Consider the following 26143-nt stretch of genomic DNA (forward strand, 5'->3'; position numbering starts at 1 on the left):
TTACTGTATGTTTTGCACTTGTTATTTTTCCAAGTATTGTGGTTATGTAAAATTGTTTCTATTTTTTTATTTTTTCTGTTTGCCCTCAACATTTTTGAGTTGCCTTTTATGTTGCTTCTTAGCCAGGTTGTCATTGTAAATGAGAACAGGTTCTCAACTGACCTAACTGGTTGGATAAAGGTTGTTATTATGATTATAATTATTATAAAAAAGAAAAATCTGCATGGCCATAAATCAAGCAAAAGGGATAGATATTTACAAAATGCAGTTACATTTAAATATATATGTACATAAGATAAAAGCAGTGAATTAAATGTAAGCTCTCTCAAAAAGACATGTTTTAAAGTTTTACCTTAAATTTTGATGAGGTGAGAACTTCAAGAGCATTTTTCATTTTATTGGTTAAAATCATTTTTACATTCTGAAAATAAACAGTTAAGAAGTGTTCTGACATTATTATTAAAATGATTTTTGTGTGAACGCAAGCATCCGACAAAGCTCCTCTCACTTCCAGTTATCTTAAAGAGCCATAGACTTTTGATAGGCTTTTTCATGAGCATTTTGAAGTGGAAGAAAGTTTCTGTTTCAGTCCTGAAATCAAAAGTTAAAAGAGTTAAATTGTTTTGTTTATTTTTTTTGAATTCCATAATTTCCTCTTGTCTTCTCTTCATCCAAACAATCTTTGTGACAAAATCTTGCAAAGATAACATTGAAACAAATTCACATAAGCTCCAAAATAAAAAAAATTGTATCCACAAAATCAGGTGAGAATGATTTCTGTTCCTGGAGGTTAAGGTCAAAGGCCATAAAGGGGAGGAAGAGAGGATGAGATGGAATAGTCGGGTTCAAGTTGACTTTTTTGTAAATAATCCATTCACTTGAAAGGGAGAAGCAGAGCAAAGAAGAGATGTTCAAAAAGAGGATGTAAATGAGACACTTAGGATCCAGATATATACCGTAATTGTTTTTGCTTTGCAAAAGTTTCTCAAATGAATGAATTGAAAACATCTACAGCAATGTTTTTGTTGTTGTTTTAAATGACTACTTGATCCACCTTTTGTAGAATATTATTAGAACAAATGTAATTTCACTAATTCACTGTTACACATCATAATTTTGTGGAAAGGGATATCTAATTTTCTGAGATACAAAGTACACAACATACTGACAAGCTGTAAGGTCAAAAGTCCAAAAAGTCATCAGACATCAGTGCCAAACACGGCTTGAAAGCTCAATGAATCTCAAGTAAATGATGACATTTTAATTTGAACTTGTTTTTTGTTGTCACCATCGCTGTTAGGGTGCAATCAACTTGATATTGAACAATATTGCATTTTTTTGTTGTTTATTTGATGATTTTTGATGTGAGCAGCACTTAACTATGATTGGGTAGTCATTGTAACAGAAAAAAGGGAAAATAATATAGGAAGTATTTTTTGGTGTTTTTCTGTGTTCTTGATAGGAACTTTGATTAAAAAAGGTTAAAAAAAATTGAAAAGAAAAGAGAAAGAGATGCAGAGAGAAAAATATTATATGGCATTAGAGGGAAAAATGGAGCGTTAAACCTTTAAACTACTTCTTATGTTCCATTGTTAATTGCAATTAAGCATGAAATGCAATTTAAAATTACACATTTGCTACCATGTCTACATGGCATTTATTGAGTGCCAGGTTAAATGTTTTTGTCTGTTTCAAATCATAAGTATTCTGAATTCATTCCAATCTCTCTCCTCCCCAATGTTTTTACTGCTTTCGTATGGATAAACAGATAAAATTGAAAACAGTAAGTGACTTTTCTTGTTGTACTAAATGTGTATGAATGACTTTTTGACAGCTAACATCTCCAGCACTTCACACAAACGTAACTACAGTATACTGCGGACCATTCGGCGCGCCGCATTATAAGGCGCAATATCAATGAACGGGTCTATTTTTGTACATAAAGCGCACCCGGTTATAAGGTGCACGATAGAACATATATGAATCGAAACAAAACAGTCTGGAATGTCGATCTTTATTCAACTCATTCACAATAACTCAGAATATTGTTCAGTTGTAAGTAATACAGAAAAATACACTCACATTTTAAAATCGTTCCTTTTTCCACAAATCCACAAATGAAAAGTGGCGGAGGTAAGCGTAATACTACGTCCTGTTCTCTGATTGGTTCATCGTTGCCAGCGATCGTGGATAACTGAAGTTGGTTGGAACAACGTTCTATTCCAACATTTGATTATAACTGGATCATGATATAGATTTGAAAATTGGGTTTACGCTAAAAAACAAAAGTTGGTTTGATGTTTAATAATAAAACGGTGAAATGGACTAGATGTTTCATGATGGTTGCTTGCCTTACTTGGGATTCCCAGAGGATTTCATTACAATGTGTGCATGTGTTTTCAGTGCTAGAGCCTCCAGTGCTGACAGAGTTGCCGACATCCTACACAGCCTTTTCTCGAGAGGACATCTCTTTGCCCTGTGAAGCCTCCGGCAACCCAACACCAATGTATGTACACTACGTAGATTTATGTGTCACTTTCTGCAACCACTGGCAGAAATATGTGGAGTAGTCAAGATATAGCTGTTCTATTTTGTTTTAAAAAAAAACTGAAATTACACAGTGTTTTCTTTTTTTGTTTCTTTGTTTGTTTTGAATTAGTTTTGTATCATATTATTCTTATTTGTGAAGCATACCTTGTGAAGCCACAGTCTCTGAAAAGGTGTCCTGAAGATTATTCTCCATGAGGAGCTGGTACAGAGCCACAGAACTTATCATTGCTGTAGATGAGGGCCAGGTCCGTGTTCAACTTGTTTAGGCGAGGATAAACCCCCATGGTGGTGTTTAGTGCTGCTTAAGGGTTGTTGTATTGCTGGAATCTGTCTGCTAGTAGCAGTGTAGCACTGATCAGCTGCTTGGACAAGGAGAACTGGTCTTTTGCATGGTCTAAGATGGTGTAACAAACCTAATACATGAATGCATCAATTTAATAGAATATGGAAATGGGTATAAGTCAGCTTTACAATATATATAATCTCATACAAATTATTCTATGTATTGTGTTCATTTGATTTAAGGGAAAATGCTTATTAATATAGCACCTCTATAAAAGTAGACTATTATATTTTACATGGCCTATTCTAAGGTGTGTTTCCCACTTTTCTGCACAATACACCACTATGATTAAAAACACTACACAAGACCAACACCACATATTTAGCTTCTATTTCAGCTCTGTAGCTTCCCTCTGAAGATCAGCTGGGCCCAGCGTGGGTGTTTCTTTACCAGCTGAGATACACTGACACTGTGTTGTAGGGAGGGAATCTGAACAGGATCAGAAGAGAAAAGTTAAGCTTTACTTTACAGGTAAAATAACAAGACATGTTAAGTTCAAGCATCACAGGGAATAACACAATATCTGAAATATTAATTAAGACAACACAAATATTAATTTACCTGACATCATATATGTTGTCTTTGAACTGCTGCATGATTCAAAGACTGAGTCGATGGTCGATTAATAGGTCCAAGCTCTTCCACGTCGAGCTTCTCTCAAATGATGTTGTTTAAGTGACTTCACTGAATTTAATTTATGTTTCTCCATTTTGCTTCTTCCTCCATTGTCTGTCTCCAACTCTCACTCAAACTCACCCTGCCTCGCCTTTTGACAGACGGAATTGAAGTAGCGTGAGCCGTGGTAAATCCAGCTGCATTCAAATTTAGCTCAGGCGACTATCTCTTGTATTGAAGAGAGGCAACTGCACATGAATAACGTAGAATGAGAGCGTATGGGCAAAGATTATTCCACCCTGGAGAGGAAACACGTGACCAATCAGTAACTCTAGACAACATAGATGAACATAAAAAGCTTTACTCTCTAACTATATACTATTTATCTTGCTCATCTAAAAAAAAATTATAAACATATATTTCGAAGTATTTTATTTGTATAGCCAGCCGCCACTGGTGCACTGAATATAGAAAATGTTGAAATCCCTAATATCAGTTCCAGCGCTGACACACAAATATAGCAACCCAGTCTCACATAAAAACGTACCGGGCTAATATTGTAGCCCCTCTACGTTTTTGCACTTTGGACCAACGTAGGCAGGGTACGTTTTCATGTGAGACTGGGTTGAATATAGATATGAGTTCAGTGTCTCAGAACATCACCTATATTTAGGGCCCGAGCACGAAGGTGCAAGGACCCTACTTAAATCGTACAGTTTATTCTTATTCTTATTATTTATACTTATTATTATTACACAATTAAAATGGCATTTTTCTGAGCTTTACCATACTCCAAAACTTTAACATAAAACTTAAACTTAAAACTTGAACTTGAAAATCACCCATTTGTCTTTCAAAGGGGAGATTCAAGGATCAGATTCCTTTCACAAGGGGAACATTTTCATACATAGGGTCTCATAGGAACGTCATCATTCTATATTTTTTTAAGTATGAAATTATAACCAATGATCATATCTCTGCCAAACTTGTCTGATCATCTTCAAACTCACCAAAAACATTGTTGGCGCTGATATCATTTAATCCTGTGATTTTCATTCAGATTGGTCAAACAGTATACGTACAGTGACATTTTAAAATTTTGGACACTAAACATTTATGTTTTATTATTATTAAGTTATAGTTTAGTTAGTGTCGCCAGATTTTGTAGAAATATAGCTGTATACTGTATCTCAGTATCATTCATGATTTTTTTAATTTTTTCATTCACAGTTCATTTTTGATTAATTTTTTTAACCATTACAGTATATAAGGATTTGCTGTTTACAATCAGTAGAGAGAAGCAGCTACACAATTTTTGGTTGCCCAGATTGTCAATGGCCGTAACTCCGCCATAGATTATTTGATCTGGCCCAAATTTGGTGCATATGTTTGCAGTCCAACTCTGAAAACACCAGCAGTGTAATATTTAGGAAAACCTTTATGCCACCTGGTGGCAACCAGAAACATGCTTTGTATTACATTTTGAATCGTCTGAGAGACCTCAGATTCTCTGTGTGTGATGAGAGTTGTCCCCCTCCCCAAGGAGACCCATATGTTCATATTTGATCATGCTCATAGCGCCACCTTGTTGTGGAACGAAGCAATTACCGTTATTATTACATGTGCCCTACTTCTCAAAATGATCAGACATGTAAAACTCTGAAGGTGACTATACACTGTTGATTAAATACATTTTGAATTACTGAGGTTTTAGTAGTTGTATATGTCACCATGAGAGTGTCGACACCTTAAACTTGAACACATCAGAATATAAAGAAATAAAATGAAAATTAAGAAATATGAGGTAGGAATTTGACGTATTTGCGGCAGTTAACCCAACTTGTAGTTAAGAAAGACAAAATGGTGTTAATGATGTTAGTAATTACATCAGTTGATCTGTGAAATGGTCAATTACCCAATAACTACAGGGTGGACAGCAGTTCCAGGGACACTGAAAAAATGTTTAAAATTATTACAAAAATAGAATAAAGTTGATCAAAGTTACTAGTTTTATTAAAGAACGTGTAAAGAAAAATGAGGAAATATAAAAAGTATTTTGATGTTGTGTCCTTTAATCACTTTTTGCATTTACTGAAGTTTGCAGCATGAAGGACAAAATTAAGTACATTGGATGAAAGAAATTGGTGGAAATCCATGTCAAGAGCCATGTCATCACACTCGTGTGTGTGTAGGTCAAATGTTTGGTCATTTATACCAGAACCCTAGAATTTTGTTATTTCTTATGCTTATGATGAATTGGAGACTTTGATGGGAACACCAAAGGTACTTTAAAGTGATATTGACCAAGAATGAGGTGGCACCTGGGGGGTGGTAGCCAGCTTGCAGCTTTAATTTTCCAGTGTTTCTGTATTATAATACTTTCTATATTCTGGCTGAAGCTGTAAAAATGAACAATTCTTCAACTTGTGTTGAAGAATTGTGTGAAAGTAATTTGCTGGATATTAAAGAGGACGCTGGACATCAATTTTTGGTCAGATAGAATACCTAGACAAGCATAGATTTACAGTATCTGCTCTAATGTGGAGGTGTTGATTAAGGGAAATACATTCTTCACCAACTTCACTGGGATCTGGCTTTACAGATATGTCTGTGCTTTAAATGAAACAATGATCAAAGCTGTGTCACTGAAATCTATGAGTGATAGGTCTAAATACAACTTTGGCTCCATGGCTCTTTCAAGAACTGTGTCTTATAGATATTTTTACAAAGGCTGTGATGTTTTTTTCTGTTCTTTACTTTTCATTCTTCTTTTCTTTTTATTTTAAAGAAAAAGCTTTTAAGTAATTTCTGTAGGGGGAGACTGATGTTTATCAACCTGGGTTATGTACTGAAAGGAGACAGGGTTGTTCCGGATCTCCACTGCTAATGAAAAGTAAATCAATTATCTTAGCTTTATTGATGACATCATCAGACTATGTTTACAGGCTAAGTGAAATTCATCTAAATTAGTGGAGTGCCATCTTTTTCAACTTATGCATAAGCACACATTTATACCAAGGGCTTGTCTGACAGATTACCTTTCATTGAAATTTTACTCTAAACAGAACAGTTGCCTTCAAAGCTGTTTTGTTAGAGACAACTATCTCAAAATATCTCAAAATAGCCATGTTGGCGTTCTCACTTCCAACATTTTAATAATTTGTTCTGCAATCAAAGTATTAAAGAATATTCAAGCTCTGGGAAAAAAAGCAACATTTACTAGCAATGAATTTGTGAATTTAAGACTTGTTCATGGACATACGGTAGAATATTCTTGTGGCTGCTGTAGTAGTAAAATCTGTGGTTGGTACCAGTGAAAACTTAACCGCTGGCTCAACATAAAGTCCAAACATAATAAGATGTCAATGTATATACAATGTAAGATACTAAAACTAAGTGTAAGCAGTAATTTGATCAAATAAATTATGTCATAAAAGTTATAGGACTGTGATAATGTACTAAACAGAACATACAAAATAACTATATATATGTGCATGTATGATACATCACATAAAAAAGAGTTACTATTTTCTTTGTATGTATGAAAGTGTGGCCAGTTGAAGCCATAAACTAATATGCTATTTTCCTGTACATAAAGAAAAGCAACTGATTCATTTGCCAGCTATCTGCTCAGTCACAATCTTATTGCATAAATCTTCCCATGGACCAGTTTGATTCATTTTTTTTATGTTGTAATGCTTTAAAAAACTGACATCACTGGTTCCCATCCAAAATCCTACAAAAATGCACATAAAATGAAAATAAAATCTTAAATATTGATGGTCACTGTAGTTGTGTCAATGTTCTGTAATATATTTTATTTATTTCGGTGACAAAGTATGTCACCTTTGAAAATCTTTTGCTTTGTCCTGAAACTGAAACATTATCTCTACTCCTCTCTGCAGTTTCCGGTGGGTGAAGGATGGAGAAGCGTTTGGTGAGGAGATGAAAAGTTCTGGGACACTGTACGCTCAAGAAGACGAGCCACTGGAGTCCTACGCGGGATACTACCGCTGCTACGCCTCCAACACTCTGGGGACTGCCATGACAGACACCATCAAAGTCATAGTTGAGCGTGAGTCACACACACTGACAGAAACAAATGCTATATTCTTCACGTTTGCTGATTCATGCACCAGCATCTATCTGACGTCCCAGGCCCGCGCTGGCCTTTGGGAGCGGCGGGACAAGTTTCCGTTGGCCTGACTGGCCCTTTTGTCAAAAAAAAAACAACAGCGAAATACCTTTGTGCAGCTGACTTGCCTACAGAAACTGGCACCGCCCACAAGTACAATTATTTGCATTTGTTAGTTACCACTAATTGTGGCGATTGGTCAAAATCATAGTCATTTTATTTTCAAACTGATCAACACGAAAGAGCGCAGAGGCAAGACAGAGGGGCAGAGGGGTGTGGTGGCGTTAGTCAGAGAGAAAAGCACTGGACTGGTAGCTTATAGTTTTGTGCTACTGTTTAAACGTTTAAATTTGAAGTTGATATACAATAATGAGCTTTTTGTGATTAGGCTTGTAATGGTGCAGCGGCCAATTACCGTTGTACTAACAAGATAAATGGTACAAAACATTGGACTGTTGAATTTGCAAACCTGTGACACAGCTCAGTGGTGCAGCCTTCCTGGGTGGGAGGAGAGAACCCGACTGAAAGTCTGAGCGGGCATTTGAACTGTGTGATGTTATGATGGAGATGGGATTATGTGTGTGGGATCAGAGGGGTATTGAAGTGAAGTTGCAGTTTAAGTTTAGCTGGTGATTGATTAGATTTGGGGTTGTTTTTTTTCTGTTTTCTTTTCTTTTTCATGTGTTGTTTTTCTTTTTCTCCTGGCTGGCAATTCTTGCGGCTAAGAACAATGAAACAATAAAGCTATCTTGCCATTTAAAAAAAAAACTAACACTGCCTTCAGTTTATCAATGCTCGGCTCGATAGACACAAGGCTACTTACCCATATGTGTGTGCATTGATTCGTGGTTGTGTGCAGCACCGGCTCAAGTGTGAACATATGTGTGCGGTGCATGAGTACGGCTGATCTGAGTGAGTGTACGACTCCCGGACTGACTTTTTGTCCCAGTCCGGCCCTGCCACTCCCTTTTTTATGCTCTCACATTCACTTCATTGAATAAATTAGCTGGACACAGGCCAATCGTCCCTCTCCCCGACTCCCGTTGCTGTGGCAACCATTTCCGAGAAACAGAGACATCACTTCATCAGTAGACAGTGCTGGGAAATCAGCATCTCACCTGACTGAGCTCAGTCTCCAGTAAATTCTGACAGCTTAGAGTGGTGATGGGAAAAGCATTACAATTACCTTCTTTAAATGTACAGTTTCAGAGTGAATTAGTCACCAAATATCTCACATTCAGCATAAATATATGTTAACGAAGTTATTTGAAATATACTTGAATATTGTATGCCCAGCTCGGTGTCTTTAAAACATATTTGCTCAGAGCAACATCAGAGGGAACTGCTCATTTTCTTCTTCTTATTGCTTGTTTATTTATTCTTCTTGGATGAGATATTTGCTACTTACTTAGTCCAGAGATGAAGAGTGCTCAGGGCACAGGGCTGAAAAAGTAGCTTTATCTCTTCAACATCACGATTTGTGATTTATTTTAAGCTAATATTGTTCTAAAACGATTTGAAATATTATAAACCTTTTATTAAAGAAAGCATGATAAAAACTTTAAGATGATTGTTATTCCGAAAAACTGGTATGGTGTTTAAAGTTTTTAAGGTTTTTAATCTTACCCTTTAAATATGGGCAGCAAATACTGCTTCTCCAAGATGACTGCTAATGTCTTTCCTCCTTGGCATTATATTAATACACACCTCACCTGATTCCTCCAGATCATCAAATTAACAAAACTTATGCTTCAATAAAGTGAATCAAGTGCATTTGATCATCAGCCCTGGCAGCTTATTGTGGAAGCAGTAACAATAGTTCTTCTTACAATGCTTCTGTATTTTTGCTTGTTAGATTAACAACGTCATGATATAATACGTGTTATTACGAAGACTGTAGCCATTTCACAAAAAAAGCTGAGAAATTGTTACGTTTCATTTCCCTAGTCATTTCTACCGGCATACTTGAGGTCATGTGACTTTAAATGATTTGTAGTTCATTTCAACGTACATTCTTTCAGGTCTCTCAGGGAAATTGTAGGAATAGTACGTTTTTTTGTTGTTGCTATGGTGGTTTCTAAGGAGGCTACTATTTTCGGATAAAATTGACAAATTTTAAGATGCCGGTGAAGTTAGTTTTAGGTTGGATATTCGACGATATTCACTACGGAGCCAAAACAGTCTCTCTTAGGGACCCTCAATAAATTACAGACTGAATGAAATGATGTACATTTTATTTTCAATATCCTTCATACCATCTGTCCAACTCACTTCAAAACTAAACCGAATTACTGTTCTAAAGGAGTTTAATGAATACACTTCTTTATATATTTAATGACTTTTCTTTTTTATTTGGTCTTTTTTTTTTTATATTCAAAAAAATCAAATGTAATTTTCCTGGGGTTTTTTTCAATAGCCTTTACAAACCGTGATGTCAAGACTCAAAAATCTATTCCGAATTGTTGCATTCAAATAACAACACGAGACACACCTCTTTGTTTTGCATTGATTGACATTATGTATTTTATATACATTTTTATATCCAAAAAATCACTATTCACATTGGCATCAAGTGTTTTTTTTTCAATAGCCTTCAAACCACATGACCTAAAGACTCAAAATCTATCCCGAATTGTGGCACTCAAATACCACCACGAGATACACCTCTTTGTTTTTCATTTATACATGTAATATATTTTATATACATTTTGATATTATTTTTATATTCAAAGGTTACTGTTCACATTGATGGTAAAGCCAGCCATCATTCGTACTTGGTCGAACTCGACATGTGCATAAATTAATATCCTTTTAAGCGTCACTGACCTACATCAAGTTAAGACCTATTCAGGGCAAGATGATTTTTTTGTTATGTCCTGTTACCTGAAACCTTAGAAATGAAAGTTGTGTATATTCCTGAGTAAATCACAAATATGGCTCTTATTATTAAAAATGTTGAAGAACAGATACAGAGCTAAATATTTTTTTTAGATTCATGTGCAGCTTCTAAGTCAAAGTTAAAGATGAACTAAAGCTGGATTTATAAACATGTCTTGGTGATCTTGTTAAAAGAAAAAGTATAATAACTCTCAGGATATTTTAATCCTTGCTGAGGAGCAGTGAGTCATTGCAGACTGCCCACAGATTTTTGCTCCATCACTGAAGATTTGCTGAACAAAATGTGATACAAGGAATATTGCAACAATACAGATATAACAATATCAGTCTCGTTACATATCGTCAAGTGTTCACAAATCAATGTCAGTTTTATGAAAATGTGATCTTGATGCTGATGATTTTTCTTATTTTTCTCTTTTGTGTTTCAGCTCAACCAGTCCTTGTAAAACAATACAAAGTTCACAAGAAAGCTTCCCAGGGAGAAAGCCTCATCCTGACCTGCAACCCTCCAGAGAGCTCCACTCCTCCACTCATCCACTGGATGGACAAGAGTGAGACTGTTTTCCAGCTTGCTTTTATGCTTTTGTCTGGTTCAGCAATTACAGGCACTTTTTTCTGTTAGTTCTCCAGTCTGCATAGTCCGCATGGCTCCAAGTAAGCAAGGCTCAGCAGCCGTGTGCATACAAATCTTTCTGTATCCGTCATTGCAGCTCAGAGACAGCTTGGACAGAGTTACATCACCAAGCTGCATTGCAGACAATTTCCACTCAGGCTAATGAATGCAGTACTTTAAATTGATATGTTTAGACTGCACAATTCGTAATTGGTTGAACGCTGAGTCAGCACATTAATGTGTTCCTCTTTCTCAAGTTCTTCTGCCATTTTTATTAACTTGTTCCACATTTTTTGAGCTATTGCAACTATTCAGAAATCAAAACGTTCAGCTTGTTCAAGTTGATACTGCTATGACTTTTGGTCCTTCATATCCTTAAACTTTAAAGCCTATTGGAATATAATGAGGAAATCTTCAAATCCTTGAAAAACTTTCACCTCTTTCAGACATTACTTAGCATACTTTCAGACACCATTCAAACTTTAAACTGCTCACAAGACTTTATACTCTTAACAGTTTTTGAAATGTTTCATAGTTTTTGAAATATCATACAAATACAATATATATAATATAATCGATTTCTATTGTGGAGCATTCAATAATCTTTGAAAACCTTTGTTGTCTTTGAGAGCAACTTCAGTAAGGGATGATAACCAGAATCACCGCAGGCAGAACTGGAGCCACACTGAACAAAACTAGAACCACCCCAAAAAGAACCCAAACTGCTTCAAACACAACCAGAACCAACTCATAATAATGGATTTAACTTTTAACGGACTTTCCATTCAATGAATCTCAAAGTGCTACACTTAGATCATTATTCATCCATACACATTCTCACTGGTGGTGGTAAGCTACAATTTGTAGCCACAGCTGCCCTGGGGCAGACTGACAGAAGCGTGGCTGCCATTCCGCGCCAAACGGCCCCTCCGACCACCACCAACATTCATACACATTCACACGGGGCAAGCTGGGTAAGGTGTCTTGCCCAAGGACACTACGACAGCAACTGGGATAGAGCAGGATTCGAACCTCCGACCTTCTGATCATTGGACAACCCGCTCTACCACCTGAGCTACTGCCGCCCCTAACCTAACTCAGATGGAACCAGAACCACCCCAAACAGAACTTGAACACAACCAGAATACCCATGAACACCAGAACAACATAAGACACAACCAAAACAAGCCTGAAGACAACTAGAAGCACCCCAGACAGAACCAGTACCACCCCGAAAAGAAACAGAACCACCCTCAATGGAAACACATTCCCTTCCTTTTTCTTCTCTCATTCTAATTCCTTTTTTCCTTTCTTTCCTTTCCCCTTCTTCATCCTCTCTTTCTCTTAATCTTTATCTGGATACATTTCTAGGTCTTTAGTAATTAAAAAAGTGTTTCATTTGTTTATATATTCCAACAATTTTATGATCAACACTAATTCACCTATCAGTCCATCCTTTTATGGCTTTTAGCCACTTGCTAAATTCTGCTCAAATATTGGTTAAATTCTTCAACTCATCCTCCTCTCATCTCCTCAGTTCCTTTCTTCAGTCAATCTTCCTCTCTTAAGATTATCTTCTTAAGAGAGGAAGAAGATATCGTCTCATCCTCTTCTTTTTCAACTGATTTTCCTGCCTTGATGTTATTTTTTTTCTCGTCAGTCTGTGTTCTTGTCTTTAGCTTTTAACCTCTTTTTCAGCTGATATTCCTCTTTTTAGATCACCTTTTTGTCTTTGGCTTATCTTCCTGTCTTAAGCATATCTTCTAGTCTTCAGCAAATCTCTTTTCAATACCTCATGTCTTCAGCTCTTTCTCTTCTTCTTGAGTTTTCACATGTCTGAGCCATGTTTTACCATTCTCTCGACATTTTTCATTAATTCAGCAGTTCAATTTCAGCAAACTTCAGCTCTCATTCAGCACCTCAGCTTTCAACCCTGCAGTTTCAAACTTATTTTTTCAGTCAGAGACACTTTTGTTTAAGTCAGACTTTACACTCAAATACTGAAGTGAATGAAAAACAGTTGTTCCGTGTGGATTTTGTTCTGGAGTTGCCAATTTAATTCAGAAACTTCCTGTTCTACTTTTTTTCATTTTCATAATGTATTCCACCAACATTATCCTTTAAAGTTTCTGAACTCTTTGTGTCTTCTGTTTCACAGAGATGGTGCACATCAAGCAGAGTGATAGAGTAATCATTGGCCTGGATGGAAACCTGTACTTTTCAAATCTTCATCTATCTGACAGCAGAGAGGATTATATCTGCAACGCCCAGTATGTAGCTGCCAGGACGATCCTCCCTGAGACTTCCATCAGGCTCACTGTCATGCCAAGTGAGTGCACACACATGCATACCCAGACTGCAAACTTCTAAACACTGAAAGTAAAAAAAGAACTGGTATTAATACATTTATTTCGGCTCTGATGGGTCTTAAAATTGCTGCATTTGATGACAGATTAATTTAGAAAATAATTTTGGTTACATTTCGCTTAAATAAATCAACATCCTTTGGGTTTAGTTGCGTTGTGGATTATGAATAGTCAAAATTAAACACTGACAGGACATACTTCAATTTAAGGACAGTTTAGGATGTTTCTCAGTGTTTTGTTTACTGTTTAGGTAAACATAAACCATTTAAATTAGGACTAATTCACAAATGCACAGGATGATTTGCAAATACACAGGACAATTCACACGTGCGTAGGACAAGATACACAAATGTATTTCTGCTGCACACACAAAGATAACCTGATTTACAAACGATTTGTGGTCTGTGGACTTCGCTGCATTTGTGTGTGAATTTTGAGACACCCCTGACTTGCCTCAATCCACAAATGTCTTTTTTTAAACACAATGATCTGCAACCAATCAGATATCTTCCTTGTTTCAGCCAATCATAAGAACGCACCCCACTGGGGGGCAATATACTCATAAGCCAATCACATTAAGCCATTCAGGGCCATAGAGGAGCATATTTCCACCATCTAAAACAGCTCATACCTTTATAAATGTGATAACAGTTTGAGCCAAATTTGCATTAGATACATTTTAAGTGCATCTATTTTGTGCAAAACTCTAATTTACTTCATTGTTATATTTATTTATTTATTTCTTTTACCTCAGTGCATGTAAGTTACACCACGGACCTTGTAACTGCGAGCCCATTAGACCCTGGCATTAATATGCTTCCTTAGAAAAGCGACTAAGGCCTTGCAAGTTTATGTGAACATATGTGATTAGATTGGAACATCCTGCTCTATATGATATAATAATAATAATAATAATAATAATAATAATAATAATAATAATAATAATAATAATAATAATAATAATAATAATAATAATAATAATAATAATAATAATTTTAACTTTTTAAAAGCTAAAAGCTTATTAAAAGCTTATTCAACATCTGTCATTTGCCACTGATCTTAGGCTTTCTAAAAATGTATTACAGTTGAAAAATACTGAAATAAACATTTTATATGACGAGCTCCCTGCCACATATTTTTTTCAAAATGTACTCGACTAGAATGTGAAGTTTAATTGGCTTTAAAAAGGTGAACTTTCAACCTAAAAAAACAATACTATTTTACAGACCATAAGCACTGCATTATAAGGTGCAATATCATTCAATGTCGAACTTTATTCAACTCATTCACAACAACTCAGAATGTTGTTCAGTTGTAACTAATACAGAAAAATACACTCACATTTTAAATCATTCGTCTTCCATAAATCCACAAATAAAAAGTGGTGGAGGTAAACAAAGTACTCCGTCCTGTTCTCTGATTGGTTCATCGTTGCCAGCGATAGTGGACACCTGAAATTAGTGTGAGGTTGGAACAACATTGTATTCCAACATTTGATTACTGGATTATGATGTAGATTTGAAAATTGGGTTTACACTAAAAACCAAACGTTGGCTTTACGTCTAATTATAGTAAGGTAGAATTGACTAGATCCTGGATGATGGTTGCTTGCCAGCACTACATAATTACTTATCTAACGTTGTCTGACGTTGCAACCCGTAATCAACCAAGGACCGACTTTAATACAACGTCCCAGTGTCAACTGCAGCTTCGTCGCTTACCAAAGTCGCACTAAAACATTTTGACAGACTTTTGAGCCTAGTGTACCACATACAATTGGTTCGAGGTCAGTAAGCACAACGATAATTCATACATACTGCAAGGCGCACATGATTATAGGGCATTCTGCTGATTTTTGAGAAAATTTAAGGATTTTAAGTGCGCATTATAGTGCAGAAAATACAGTAATGGCATAGTTTTACCATCTTGTAAAATAATAATGTTAGCATTATTATCTACCAAACATGATCTGGTAAAGATGGTGTTGTATTCCACTCTTTCATGAGGAATAAAATACTGTTTGAAGTGTATTGATCTCATGTGACCTGTTTCTCCTTTCCTCCCCAGGTAATAATGTTGATCATTACAGAAAACCTAAACTCTTCCATCCCTCCGGCCCCCGCACCTCTGTGCAGACACTCAGGGGCCACAGTGTGACCCTTGAATGCATCCCCGAAGGCCTGTAAGGATCTTAGTATCTTTGTGTGACAGCATCCCCTACTCAACCTCTATATATATATAAGTGTCTTTATGTACTTTATATACATATGTATATAAAGTATATGTATATGTATATGTATATAAAGTGTATATATATATATATATATATATATATATATATATATATATATAGTATATATATATATATATATATATATATATATATATATATATATATATACCAGATCTGAATAAATTAAATATTTTTATTAAATACTTTAATCTAGTTGAATGTGCTGACAACAAAATCATAGGTCTGGATTTTGGAGTCACACTCGAAATGAAAGTGGAAAAACACACTACAGGCTGATCCAACTTGGATGTAATCTCCTTAAAACACGTCAAAATGAGGCTCAGTAGTGTGCGTGGCCTCCATGTGCCTGTGCAAATGGAGTGTGATTGACTTACATTGTGTTGATTAAGGGTTCTGTTTATTCTTTTGAGTGGTACATATTTATATATTCCCAAATAATTTCCAGTTTCCAAATAATCGCACTTGTGAATTATAAATCTTTTCATATCACAATAATACCTTATTTGGGCCTGTTTGACTTATGTTGAGGTTGGAACTGCAAGGAAGGAGTCCTAGAGGACCAAAAAGGAGCTTGTATGAATATGTATGAATTGACAGAAGACATATAGTTAGTTGCCGAAAGGAAAAGTAGAAGATATTATTGGATTTGTTTTTTTTTTTTTGTTTTTTTTTTAATAATGTAAGTTATGAGTTGACAGTGATTATGAGAGCTATATATATATATATATATATATATATATATATATATATATATATATATATATATATATATATATTGGCTATTTGACACTTTGTTTCATGTTGTAGTACTAAACAAACCATGCTACATGTTGTGATGTTTATTCTCACTTTAATTACCGTCCATTCTTTGGAAATCCAGTCTTTAAAGCATAAGTGGAATATCATAATGTTTTCTTAACAAGATCATTACATCATTCACAAGATCTATATTCATTAAACTCCAATTTCCTCTCTGTTGCCTAAATCTATCATCCCCCACCCTCTGTGCCACGCAGTCTCAATTCTCTCTGTTTATAGTTCTCTGTTAAGCTTGCCATCACTATCTTTGTGTCTGCAGACCCACTCCCAAGGTGGAATGGAAAAAGAAGGATGGACATCTGAACAAGACAAGTGGTCAGCTGGAAAATCACAACCGTTGGCTTTACTTTGACAGCATCACCCAGGATGATGACGGAGAGTATGAATGTCGTGCCTTTAACAGCCATGGATACATCACGCACCCATTCACTGTCAGTGTGGAAGGTAGGTTGCAGAACAAGATATGCACACAAGACTGGGTACGCATGTGAACAAGTCACTGAGATCTTAGAAGTCAATCTATGTGCTTGATTGTAAAGGAAACTGAAAGAAGATGCAGGTCTTATTTTTTGATGAAACAGAGGCTAAGTGGGTGCTCCATTAGGTAATGCACGAGTGCATCACCCTTCCACTGGTTCACCAGGCACTTCTATAGTGTTAGATTACCTTATTACCCATTCTGGCTATAGGGTGACTGCCACCTCAGACTTCCTAAGACAAACTGACCCACATCTGTAAAATTTAGTCGGGGTAAAAATGAGAAAGAAGTTGTGAAGTTGTTTCTCCAGCAGTAAGCCAATCCTGCCTCAGTTAGGCCATAACATTAACTTCCTGCTGCATGTTGCACTGAAGTGTGGCTGTGGTCATCATTATAGATAAGGATGACATGACTCATTCATGAAGTCCTTACATACAGTAGCTCACTTTGCAACCTTTTCTTAATCATACACACAGATCAAGATATCAAAGTCAACGAGTCATTCAATGCCATGTCCATGGAGTTTTTGACTTGCAGATTATAAAGGTCTGGGATCAAGTTGGTCATCTTCTGCTCTGAAGACAATTGCTGCTTCCTGACAAACAGTGTCCCAACATCCTGTAAACATCTGAGTAAAAGGAATGCTAGTGCTCTAAGAGCTGCTTGTGCAAGACGCCAACTTGTGCTAACACCAAGAATTGATCTCCCCTCTAATTTGTCTATGTTGCTACCTCCCAAGCCAAAACAGAGGTTTAACCCCCCCAAAAAAGACCACATCTCGGTCATACATGCACACAGCAAGGCAAAATATTGGTAAACCTTGAAAGTTGTGTGTATAAACACTTCATTTCTGTCAGGGGGCCCTTTTTCTTGTGTTCTTGAGGTCACCAGTAGAAACTTTTACAAAAAGGGCAACATCTGCTCTCTGGGAGGATGACATTCATGACATTCACAAAATCTGGCCTCAGCTCATCTCTGTTTTTCATCAAACTCCCAAAGAAACAGTACAGCTTCCCTCTATGTTTCAGGAGTTTGATGAGGCAAATACGTGCTTCTCCAGGCTTATCGGGCAGCACAACCACATAGTCAACATCTCTCACATCATGTATAACCACAAACTGTTCTGGCAACTTGCCTGGTATTTAGGAATTAGAAAAAGGGATCAACAGAAGCACTCTTTATCCATTTGAATTGTAAGCAGTGCCATTCCTTCAACATTACTATTCCTGCTCCACCAGCAGTTTCTGAAAAAAAAAACATCTAATGGATCTCTTTTTGTCTAAAAGCCAAACAAAGATGCATTTCAGTCGAGAAGTAATTCAGCCACATCCTGTTAAAAACTTTAAATGCTGCATTCTCCATCCCATTGTGTCTTTCTTTGTGGTAAAAGTCAGTGATCTCATATATTCCACAACAACTGAAAAGGCCTTCAAATTAGATAAAAGGAACCAACGATGAACATCAGGACATAACATACCACACCATATCATTATTTTTTAGTTTCTATTATAATTTAAAGCATCTTTATCAGCAATAATTAACTGTTTTGATGTATCCTGATATACATCATCCAAATTGTTTCTGCTTAGGTTTGCTCGTGACAACTAAATAAGTCATACTTGTTTAGTTTTTTTCTCATTGTTCTGTCTGTAACTTTGGTATTCAACATGCTAACTGAGACCTACAGATTTTTCAATTTCCTACAACTTATATAAGCATTGCACAATCCGACCTTGGAGTAAACTACGACCGGGACATCAACTCCTGGAAAACTGGCAACTGTCTTGGATGCTTTCCCACTCGAGGAGTATACTTGTTACTTTGCAATAACCATATTGCACCAGATTGATGAGCAGTAGTTGCTTCTCCAAGATCTTAGCTGATCTTCCTCTTCGGCAGCAGAAGAAAAGAAAAAGAAAATGAAAACAAATCTTATGCTTTAAGGAAGTGCTCACACTTGCTAATGATCACTTAATCACACACATTGAATTCCAAGCACCTGGCTACTTCTTGCCTTCTTACTTACAGTTGAAACGGTAACGATGGGCTTACCTTTTTCATGCACTGCTTTTGTATTTTGGCTCCATTTGTGTAAAAGAAATACAGACACAGTCATACTGTTATTAGCCTGAGGTTGTATTCATCCTAATATTTTAAAATCAAATTGATTTATAATGTCTTGATATATCAAGCATTTTAATAGAGCTATACTTTCTTTTTCATATGATTACATTAATAATAATTGTGGTCGGTTTATAATAATGAATGGTTCTTAATATTTGTATTTCTTGTTTTATAAAAACTCAACTAAAAATTTAGTTATTTTTGTTTCTTTTACAGCGGCTCCTTACTGGTTGAAGGAGCCTGAGAACCAGCAATATGCTCCAGGGGAAACGGTAAAACTTGACTGCCTGGCTGAGGGCATCCCAAGCCCTGTCATCTTCTGGAGCATCAACGGACAACCCATAGAAGGTTTGGCATTTTCTAACTATACTGATCTTTGTGGATTTTGTTCGCCCCCTGTTTTAGCTGAGTTCGTAGAAAGCCTTATATTGTACTGAAGTATCAATGATTTCTTAGTAAGTATAGTAAATATATGTGTCACGGTTTTTGGGTTTGTTTGTTACCGTTTCATTTTGAAAGCCTGTGTCCTTGTGTTTTAGTTCTGTTGTAACTTCCTGTGTTTCCATGTGCTCTGATTGTTTACACTTGTGTCTCGTCGAGTCCGGTGTGTGTCACTGCTTAGGGTATGTAGGACCAAGATGCAGGAGACAGAGGCAGCAGGAGTACAACATAATAGTGAATTATGTAAACTAAAAACGCTGCTGAGCAGCGGATTATAAAAGACACAGGTGCAAACAGACAGGGTAAATAGGAACAAGGGGAGTCACAACAGAACTAAAACACAAGAAAACAGGCTTTCAAAATAAAACAGGAACAAACAAACCCAAAAACTGTGACTCTATGAAAAAACTATTCAAAATTCAAATACATTTTTAGACTGCAGATTTTTGTGCCCATCCATCCTTAATAAGAATAAAACATAAATGTGTGTATTGGGTCAGCAAAAGATTTGATTTTGTTGTTTGGTGTGATGTTTCGGTACCAATTTAAATATGATAAACAAATTAACTATTAAGACCAAGTTCTTTCAGCTCAAATCCTACCTTACACCAAAAGATTCTGAGAAGTGTATTCATGCTTTTAGTAGCTCATGTCCATATTAGTGCAATTCACTATACAATAAACTGGAAAAGACTACCCAGGCCTCTGAACCTTTTAGTTCTTCATTAAAAACCCATCTCTTCGTTCTGGCTTGTGCTTCAGCTTGAGCATGACACATTGACTTTTATTCTATATACATTTCATTTAATCTTTTTTAAATCCTGGTCCTATATGTTGTTATTTTATGATTTTATTAGCAGTCTTACCTTATATTCATTAAAGAGTTATTGATTGATTTATCATCATTGTATATCTGTTTTAGCCTGTGCAGAACTTTAGTCATCTGAGATTTAAAATGTGCCATAGAAATAAACATTGACTTGACATTTAAAATGTCAGATGGCAAAGCCCCCAAATTGCTTTACATGAAGGTCCTAAAACAATAACCTTAATAAAGGGAATAATTATAAGAGAAGGCACAGATGAAAGCTCATCGGAGGCGCAGATGTACATTAATTAAATATTTCGCACCTGCTTTTTCTAAACCTCTTCACCTCTTGTTTCCTTCTTCGTCTGAACTTCTGTGTAGAGGTGGATGAGGATTCACGCCGGAGTATATCAAAGAATGCATTGATTCTGAGGGATGTGGAATATGCTGACACAGCTGTGTATCAGTGTGAAGCCACCAACAAACACGGCTCCATCCTCTTGAATACCTTCTTGTTTGTTGTTGGTATGTGCTCAGGAACTCTGTTTATTTCTTTCTAGACTTTTGTATTTGAAATGAGGGGTTGATTGATGGTGGTATCTCCCTCTTTGTCTCTCAGAGCTTCCTCCTCAGATCCTGTCCTCTGATGGGGTTGTTTACAGGGCACTTGAAGGCAGAGAAATCATGTTGGACTGTGAATCTTTCGGCTCCCCTCGACCACACGTTTCATGGTAAGCAATGTATGTATATTACCATGTATACCATATATATATATATATATATATATATATATATATATATATATATATATATATATATATATATATATATATATATATATATATATATATATATATATATATATATACATATATAACTTCATTCACAAGAATTTCGACTTCATGGAAAGCTACTAGCCAGAACCTCTTGAGATGCAGAAGCGCTAGCGTAGCTTACTATCGTAGCTTAGTATCGTAGCTTACTATCGTAGCTCACTCGCTTCGCTGGCTGGCTTGTATTGGTAGTAGCACAATTAAAGCGATTAAGATTTATAACAAAAAACTTGAGGGGGATTAAGTATCCAAAGATGTTGAATTAGATGTTTTACTTATCGCCCTGCTGTCCTTGCTGGAAGCCATGTTGAACTGACTGAAATTCACGTGCATATAGGATGGCTTAATGTGATTGGCTTATGATTAAATTGTTGCCCACTTGGGGTGCGTTCTTATGATTTGCTGAAACAAGAAAGATATCTGATTAGTTGAAGATCGTTCCGTGTTTAAAAAAAGACATTTGTAGATTGAGGCAAGTCAGGAGTCTCAAAATTCACACACAAATGCAGCGAAGTCAACAGACCATAAACCGTTTGTAAATCAGGCTATATTTGTGTGTGAATCAGAAATACATTTGTGTATCTAGTCCTACGCATGTGTGAATTGTCCTTTAGATTTGCAAATCATCCCGTGCATTTGTGACTCTTGCCCTGTGTATTTGTGAATCGGTCTGTGCATTTGTGGCTTTTGAGACTGTTCTAGCTCCATAGTACTTGGCTGTGGCCAACTTCCTTGCAGCCTGCTCATAGTTGCCATGTGCTTGCAGAATCTCCAGGTACTTGTTGCTGTCCTGAACACTTAATATTTTGCCCTCGGTAGCTCAGCCCCCTTCAGTTGTAATCATTTTTTTGGCAATGTCACTGCCTTTTTTGTGTGTTCTCAAACCCAACAGTGGTGTGTAAAGGCTAAAGTCATAACAAATATTTTTGTCCAAATGATTATGAGTCCTGCTACATATTTGATAACTGAAGATATTAGTTGAAGTTTTGGTGGATCAATATTGCCACAGTCATGTACAGTATAAGATTTAGGCTGCTCAACAAATTAGGGTCTTTTTTTCTTATTTTTGTTCCACTCAATTCAATCCAATCAATTCAATTAATGTCAGTAAGATGCAAGGCCTTCTATGAAAAAGATGTTCCAAGCAGTGGGAGTGTTTCTTCTTCCAATACCTGTATAAGACCTTATTCCACAGGCATTATTTCACCCGATCCCAAAATAATGCTGATAACAACTCAGATGATTATATTGCTCATTTATCCAGAAGACATTGCATCCACAGCTTAAAATTTGAATTCATCTGACCACAGATCAGATTTGTTTTGGTCTATATTAAACATTATCTAGTCCAGAGAAGACAGCAACATATTGTGTTTATATATGTCGACAATGAGATGTTCAAAGCCTCTGCAATTTTTCTGTTGAAGATTATGACATTGTTTCACAAATTGTAGAGTGTGTGTGTGTGTGTGTGTGTGTGTGTGTGTGTGTGTGTGTGTGTGTGTGTGTGTGTGTGTGTGTGTGTGTGTGTGTGTGTGTGTGTGTGTGTGTGTGTGTGTGTGTGTGTGTGTGTGTGTGTGTGTGTGCATAATGTTGGGCAATACATTTTACAATGTCAGCTCCTTTTGGTGCTGCCTTTCACTCTCTGTCATCATTTCTGATCTACTTCTGTTTAAAGTCCATTGACTGAAAGATGAGGAAAACTCTTTCTTCTTACTGCTCCTGCTGTTGATATAGAGTGTATTTTATTTGTAACGATCAATATGTTTGTGTGTGTATCTATAGGGAGCGTGAAAACATGGTTCCAATGCTTTCAGATCCTCGGGTTTCCCTGTTGACCAATGGGACAATCGAGCTAACAAACGTGAGCCATGAAGATACTGGAGTGTATACCTGTTCTGTCCAAAACACAAATATCTCCATCACTGCTAACCTGGAAGTCTTCAGTGAGTCGTGCATGTGCCAATATTTTTAAATGTTTTCCAAGGAGTCATTGCTTTTTTTCCCACCTTGTTATCCTAATTTATTTATCTTTATTTTTAACCTAAATGTATTTCTGGATTCTTAAAAAATTTGAATAGGATTTAAAATCATGAAAAAGTTGTCAGGAATTAAAAGCAATCAAATCTTACAATCCTTAGGAAAGAAGGTTATGACAAAACTGTTCTGTATATTTCTGTTTGTGTCAGATCAAACTGTGATACTTAAGGGTCCTCAGGATTTCCAACGCCTCAGAGGAACTGCTGCTCTCCTGGACTGCAATTTCTACAGTGATCCAAGGCTGCGCAATTATGAAATCATCTGGAAGAAAGATGGATCCATAATCCAGGAATCATCACCAGATGACAAGTAAACACATATAAGCATTGTATTTACTTTGTAAAACTGAATGGCTCACTGATTTATATATTTTGAGAGTTAGGGATCCTAAAAAAGTAAATAAAAGTAGAAAAAACTAATAGGATTTTGTTGAAAACTAATTCTTTATATATCCCCTTTAAAGAGGCAAAACAAGTTTTTCACAGAGCTTTATTAAATGTATGTTATTGTTTCTGTATTTTCAGGTACACAATCTTTGAGAATAACACATTAAAAGTGGCAAATATCCAATTAGATGACTCTGCAGAATATTTGTGCGAGGTCCACACTGAATTGGACCGTGTCTTTGCCACAGGCTCTATCACTGTTTTAGGTATGTCACTCTGTACACTTGTGCATACTGCATGTAAGCTTTGTAACAGTTTGTGTGTAGTGTTAAGAGTTTTCTGTTTGGCCCGTAGCTCCACCAAGTCCTCCCAGTTCACTGTCACTGTCTAATGTGGAGGACCACAGCCTCACTCTCAGCTGGATCCCAGGACCCTCACACAACAGCCCCATCACAGGTAATGGACACCCAAACATACACCAGATATACAGTCATGCTTTATGTGATGTGAAAATGGCATCCAATATGGCAGCCACACACACTCACCACTTTCTTAGGTACAGGATGTACCTTAGATCAGTGGTCCTCAACCTTTTTTTTCAGTGATGTACCCCCTGTGAAATAGTTTTTCAGCCAAGTACCCCCTAACCAGCGCAAAGCACTTTTGGTTGTAAAAAAAAGACCTAAAACAGAGCACTGTGCCATCAGTAACTGATTTATTAAACATAAAAATATTGCTGCTATGTTTCAACCACGACTCCATCGTTGGTCCAAGTGATTGACAGGTGAAACCAGGTGGCATTTGACAAGTTAGGTGGAACCATCCTGGTGTGGGGGATACTCTGCGGTTTTAGGATAATAAGTTGAATAGCCTACTCCTGAAGATAAAATTCATTTTATGAATTTAGACTTATATTTTCCTCAATTATTTATGAAATATTTATTTTTAAAGGATTTTTGCATGGATGCTACTTTTTAAATATTTGTATATTTTAAAATCTCACGTGCCCCCTGTAGTGCCTTCACATACCCCCAGGAGTACGCGTACCCCCATTTGAGAACCACTGCCTTAGAAAGCTGTGGGTGTACCCACTTCTTGTAAAGCCTATTTAGTCATTCAGGATTGTTTTCTCCACAAGCATTTCACGTTGTTCAGGAACCATGAAGACTTAAAAAGATGTCACTTGCTAGAAGGATACTCTATAGCCATCAGGTTATTATTGACAATACCATATTATTCCAGATTTTATCGTGGAAGCCCGGGAGGAACCAAACTCGGAGGAGGGAAAGTGGGAATGGAAGAAGTGGACAAACATATCCGGAGACTTCAACCATGTAGAGCTAATTCTCCAACCCTTCTGCACTTACCGTTTCCGGGTTATTGCTGTCAATGAAATTGGAAAAAGCAGCCCAAGTGAACCCTCAGATGACTACAGCACACCACCTGCTGGTAAATGACACTGATGACCACATTGGACATTTGATGTGCTATGTGGTAAACTAAAGTTGGTTGTAGCCACAAGACTAGTTGGTATCAAAGGTGACCAGTTCCAGTCCTCAAGGGCCGCTGTCCTGCACGTTTTAGATGTTTTCTTGCGTCAATACACCCTAATACAAATGATTGTGTCATTAATAAACTTGTGCAGACTTTGATGACAAGCTGATGATGAACCATCAACCACAGAGCTTTGCAAACTAGACAGACCACAACAAAAGAAAGTGAAGCAACACACTTTAAAAATTATTTTAGCACACTTGCTCACTTGCAATAAATCCCCTGGAAGATTTGCTGGTACACTCACGCAGCTTCTCATCTACTGATCTTCCAGAGATTTCACTACAGGGTTTGGTGGAGAATTCCTCCACGAATGTCATCCTGTACTGAATATCACAGGAAAATATCAGCACTTCCTTTTATTATTTTAATATTGCTGATTATGGCTTACAGTTTAAAATTAAGATTCCCAGAATATTCGAATGTTTTGAGATAGGATATTTGAGTTTTCTTAAGCTGTAAGCCATGATCCGCAATATTAAAATAATAAAAGGCTTGCAATATTTCAGTTGATTTGTAATGAATCCAGAATGTATGACATTTTTGCATTACAGAAAATAAAGGACTTTATCACAATATTCTAATTTTCTGAGACAGTCCTGTATAAGAGTATTTCTTGCTGCTTATCTTCCAACAGTTCCTGACATAAATCCCACTGGTGTTCAAAGTATCTCCACAGACCCAGGGACTCTGATCATCACATGGGATGTGAGTACTTCATTTTAAAGGGTATCTGCCTAAAGTGTGAAGCCATCCTGCTGTGATGGGTGCAGCATGTGTTTAGCATAGTCTTGCTGAAATATTCAAGCCCTTCCCTAAACGAGGTGTTGTCTGGATGAGAGCATATATTGCTTTAAAACCCCTATGTGCTTTTGAGCATTGATGG

General features: G+C 36.5%; 1 protein-coding gene across 2 annotated transcripts in view; it reads left to right on the forward strand.

Annotated features, from left to right (window-relative positions):
- Positions 1–26143, forward strand: part of l1camb (L1 cell adhesion molecule, paralog b) — a 66853-nt gene that overhangs the window by 22671 nt on the left and 18039 nt on the right. For both annotated transcript variants that reach the window (XM_061735758.1, XM_061735759.1), the window contains exons 3-17: positions 2404–2506; positions 7414–7583; positions 10970–11092; positions 13313–13483; positions 15588–15702; positions 16853–17037; positions 19412–19543; positions 20826–20969; positions 21064–21175; positions 23063–23223; positions 23467–23626; positions 23842–23969; positions 24058–24159; positions 24946–25152; positions 25895–25965. In XM_061735758.1, coding sequence (XP_061591742.1) covers positions 2404–2506; positions 7414–7583; positions 10970–11092; positions 13313–13483; positions 15588–15702; positions 16853–17037; positions 19412–19543; positions 20826–20969; positions 21064–21175; positions 23063–23223; positions 23467–23626; positions 23842–23969; positions 24058–24159; positions 24946–25152; positions 25895–25965 — 2084 coding nt within the window. The remainder of the gene's footprint in view (positions 1–2403; positions 2507–7413; positions 7584–10969; positions 11093–13312; positions 13484–15587; positions 15703–16852; positions 17038–19411; positions 19544–20825; positions 20970–21063; positions 21176–23062; positions 23224–23466; positions 23627–23841; positions 23970–24057; positions 24160–24945; positions 25153–25894; positions 25966–26143) is intronic.

Source organism: Cololabis saira, chromosome 12 (genome assembly GCF_033807715.1).
Source record: "Cololabis saira isolate AMF1-May2022 chromosome 12, fColSai1.1, whole genome shotgun sequence".
NCBI lineage: Eukaryota > Metazoa > Chordata > Actinopteri > Beloniformes > Belonidae > Cololabis > Cololabis saira.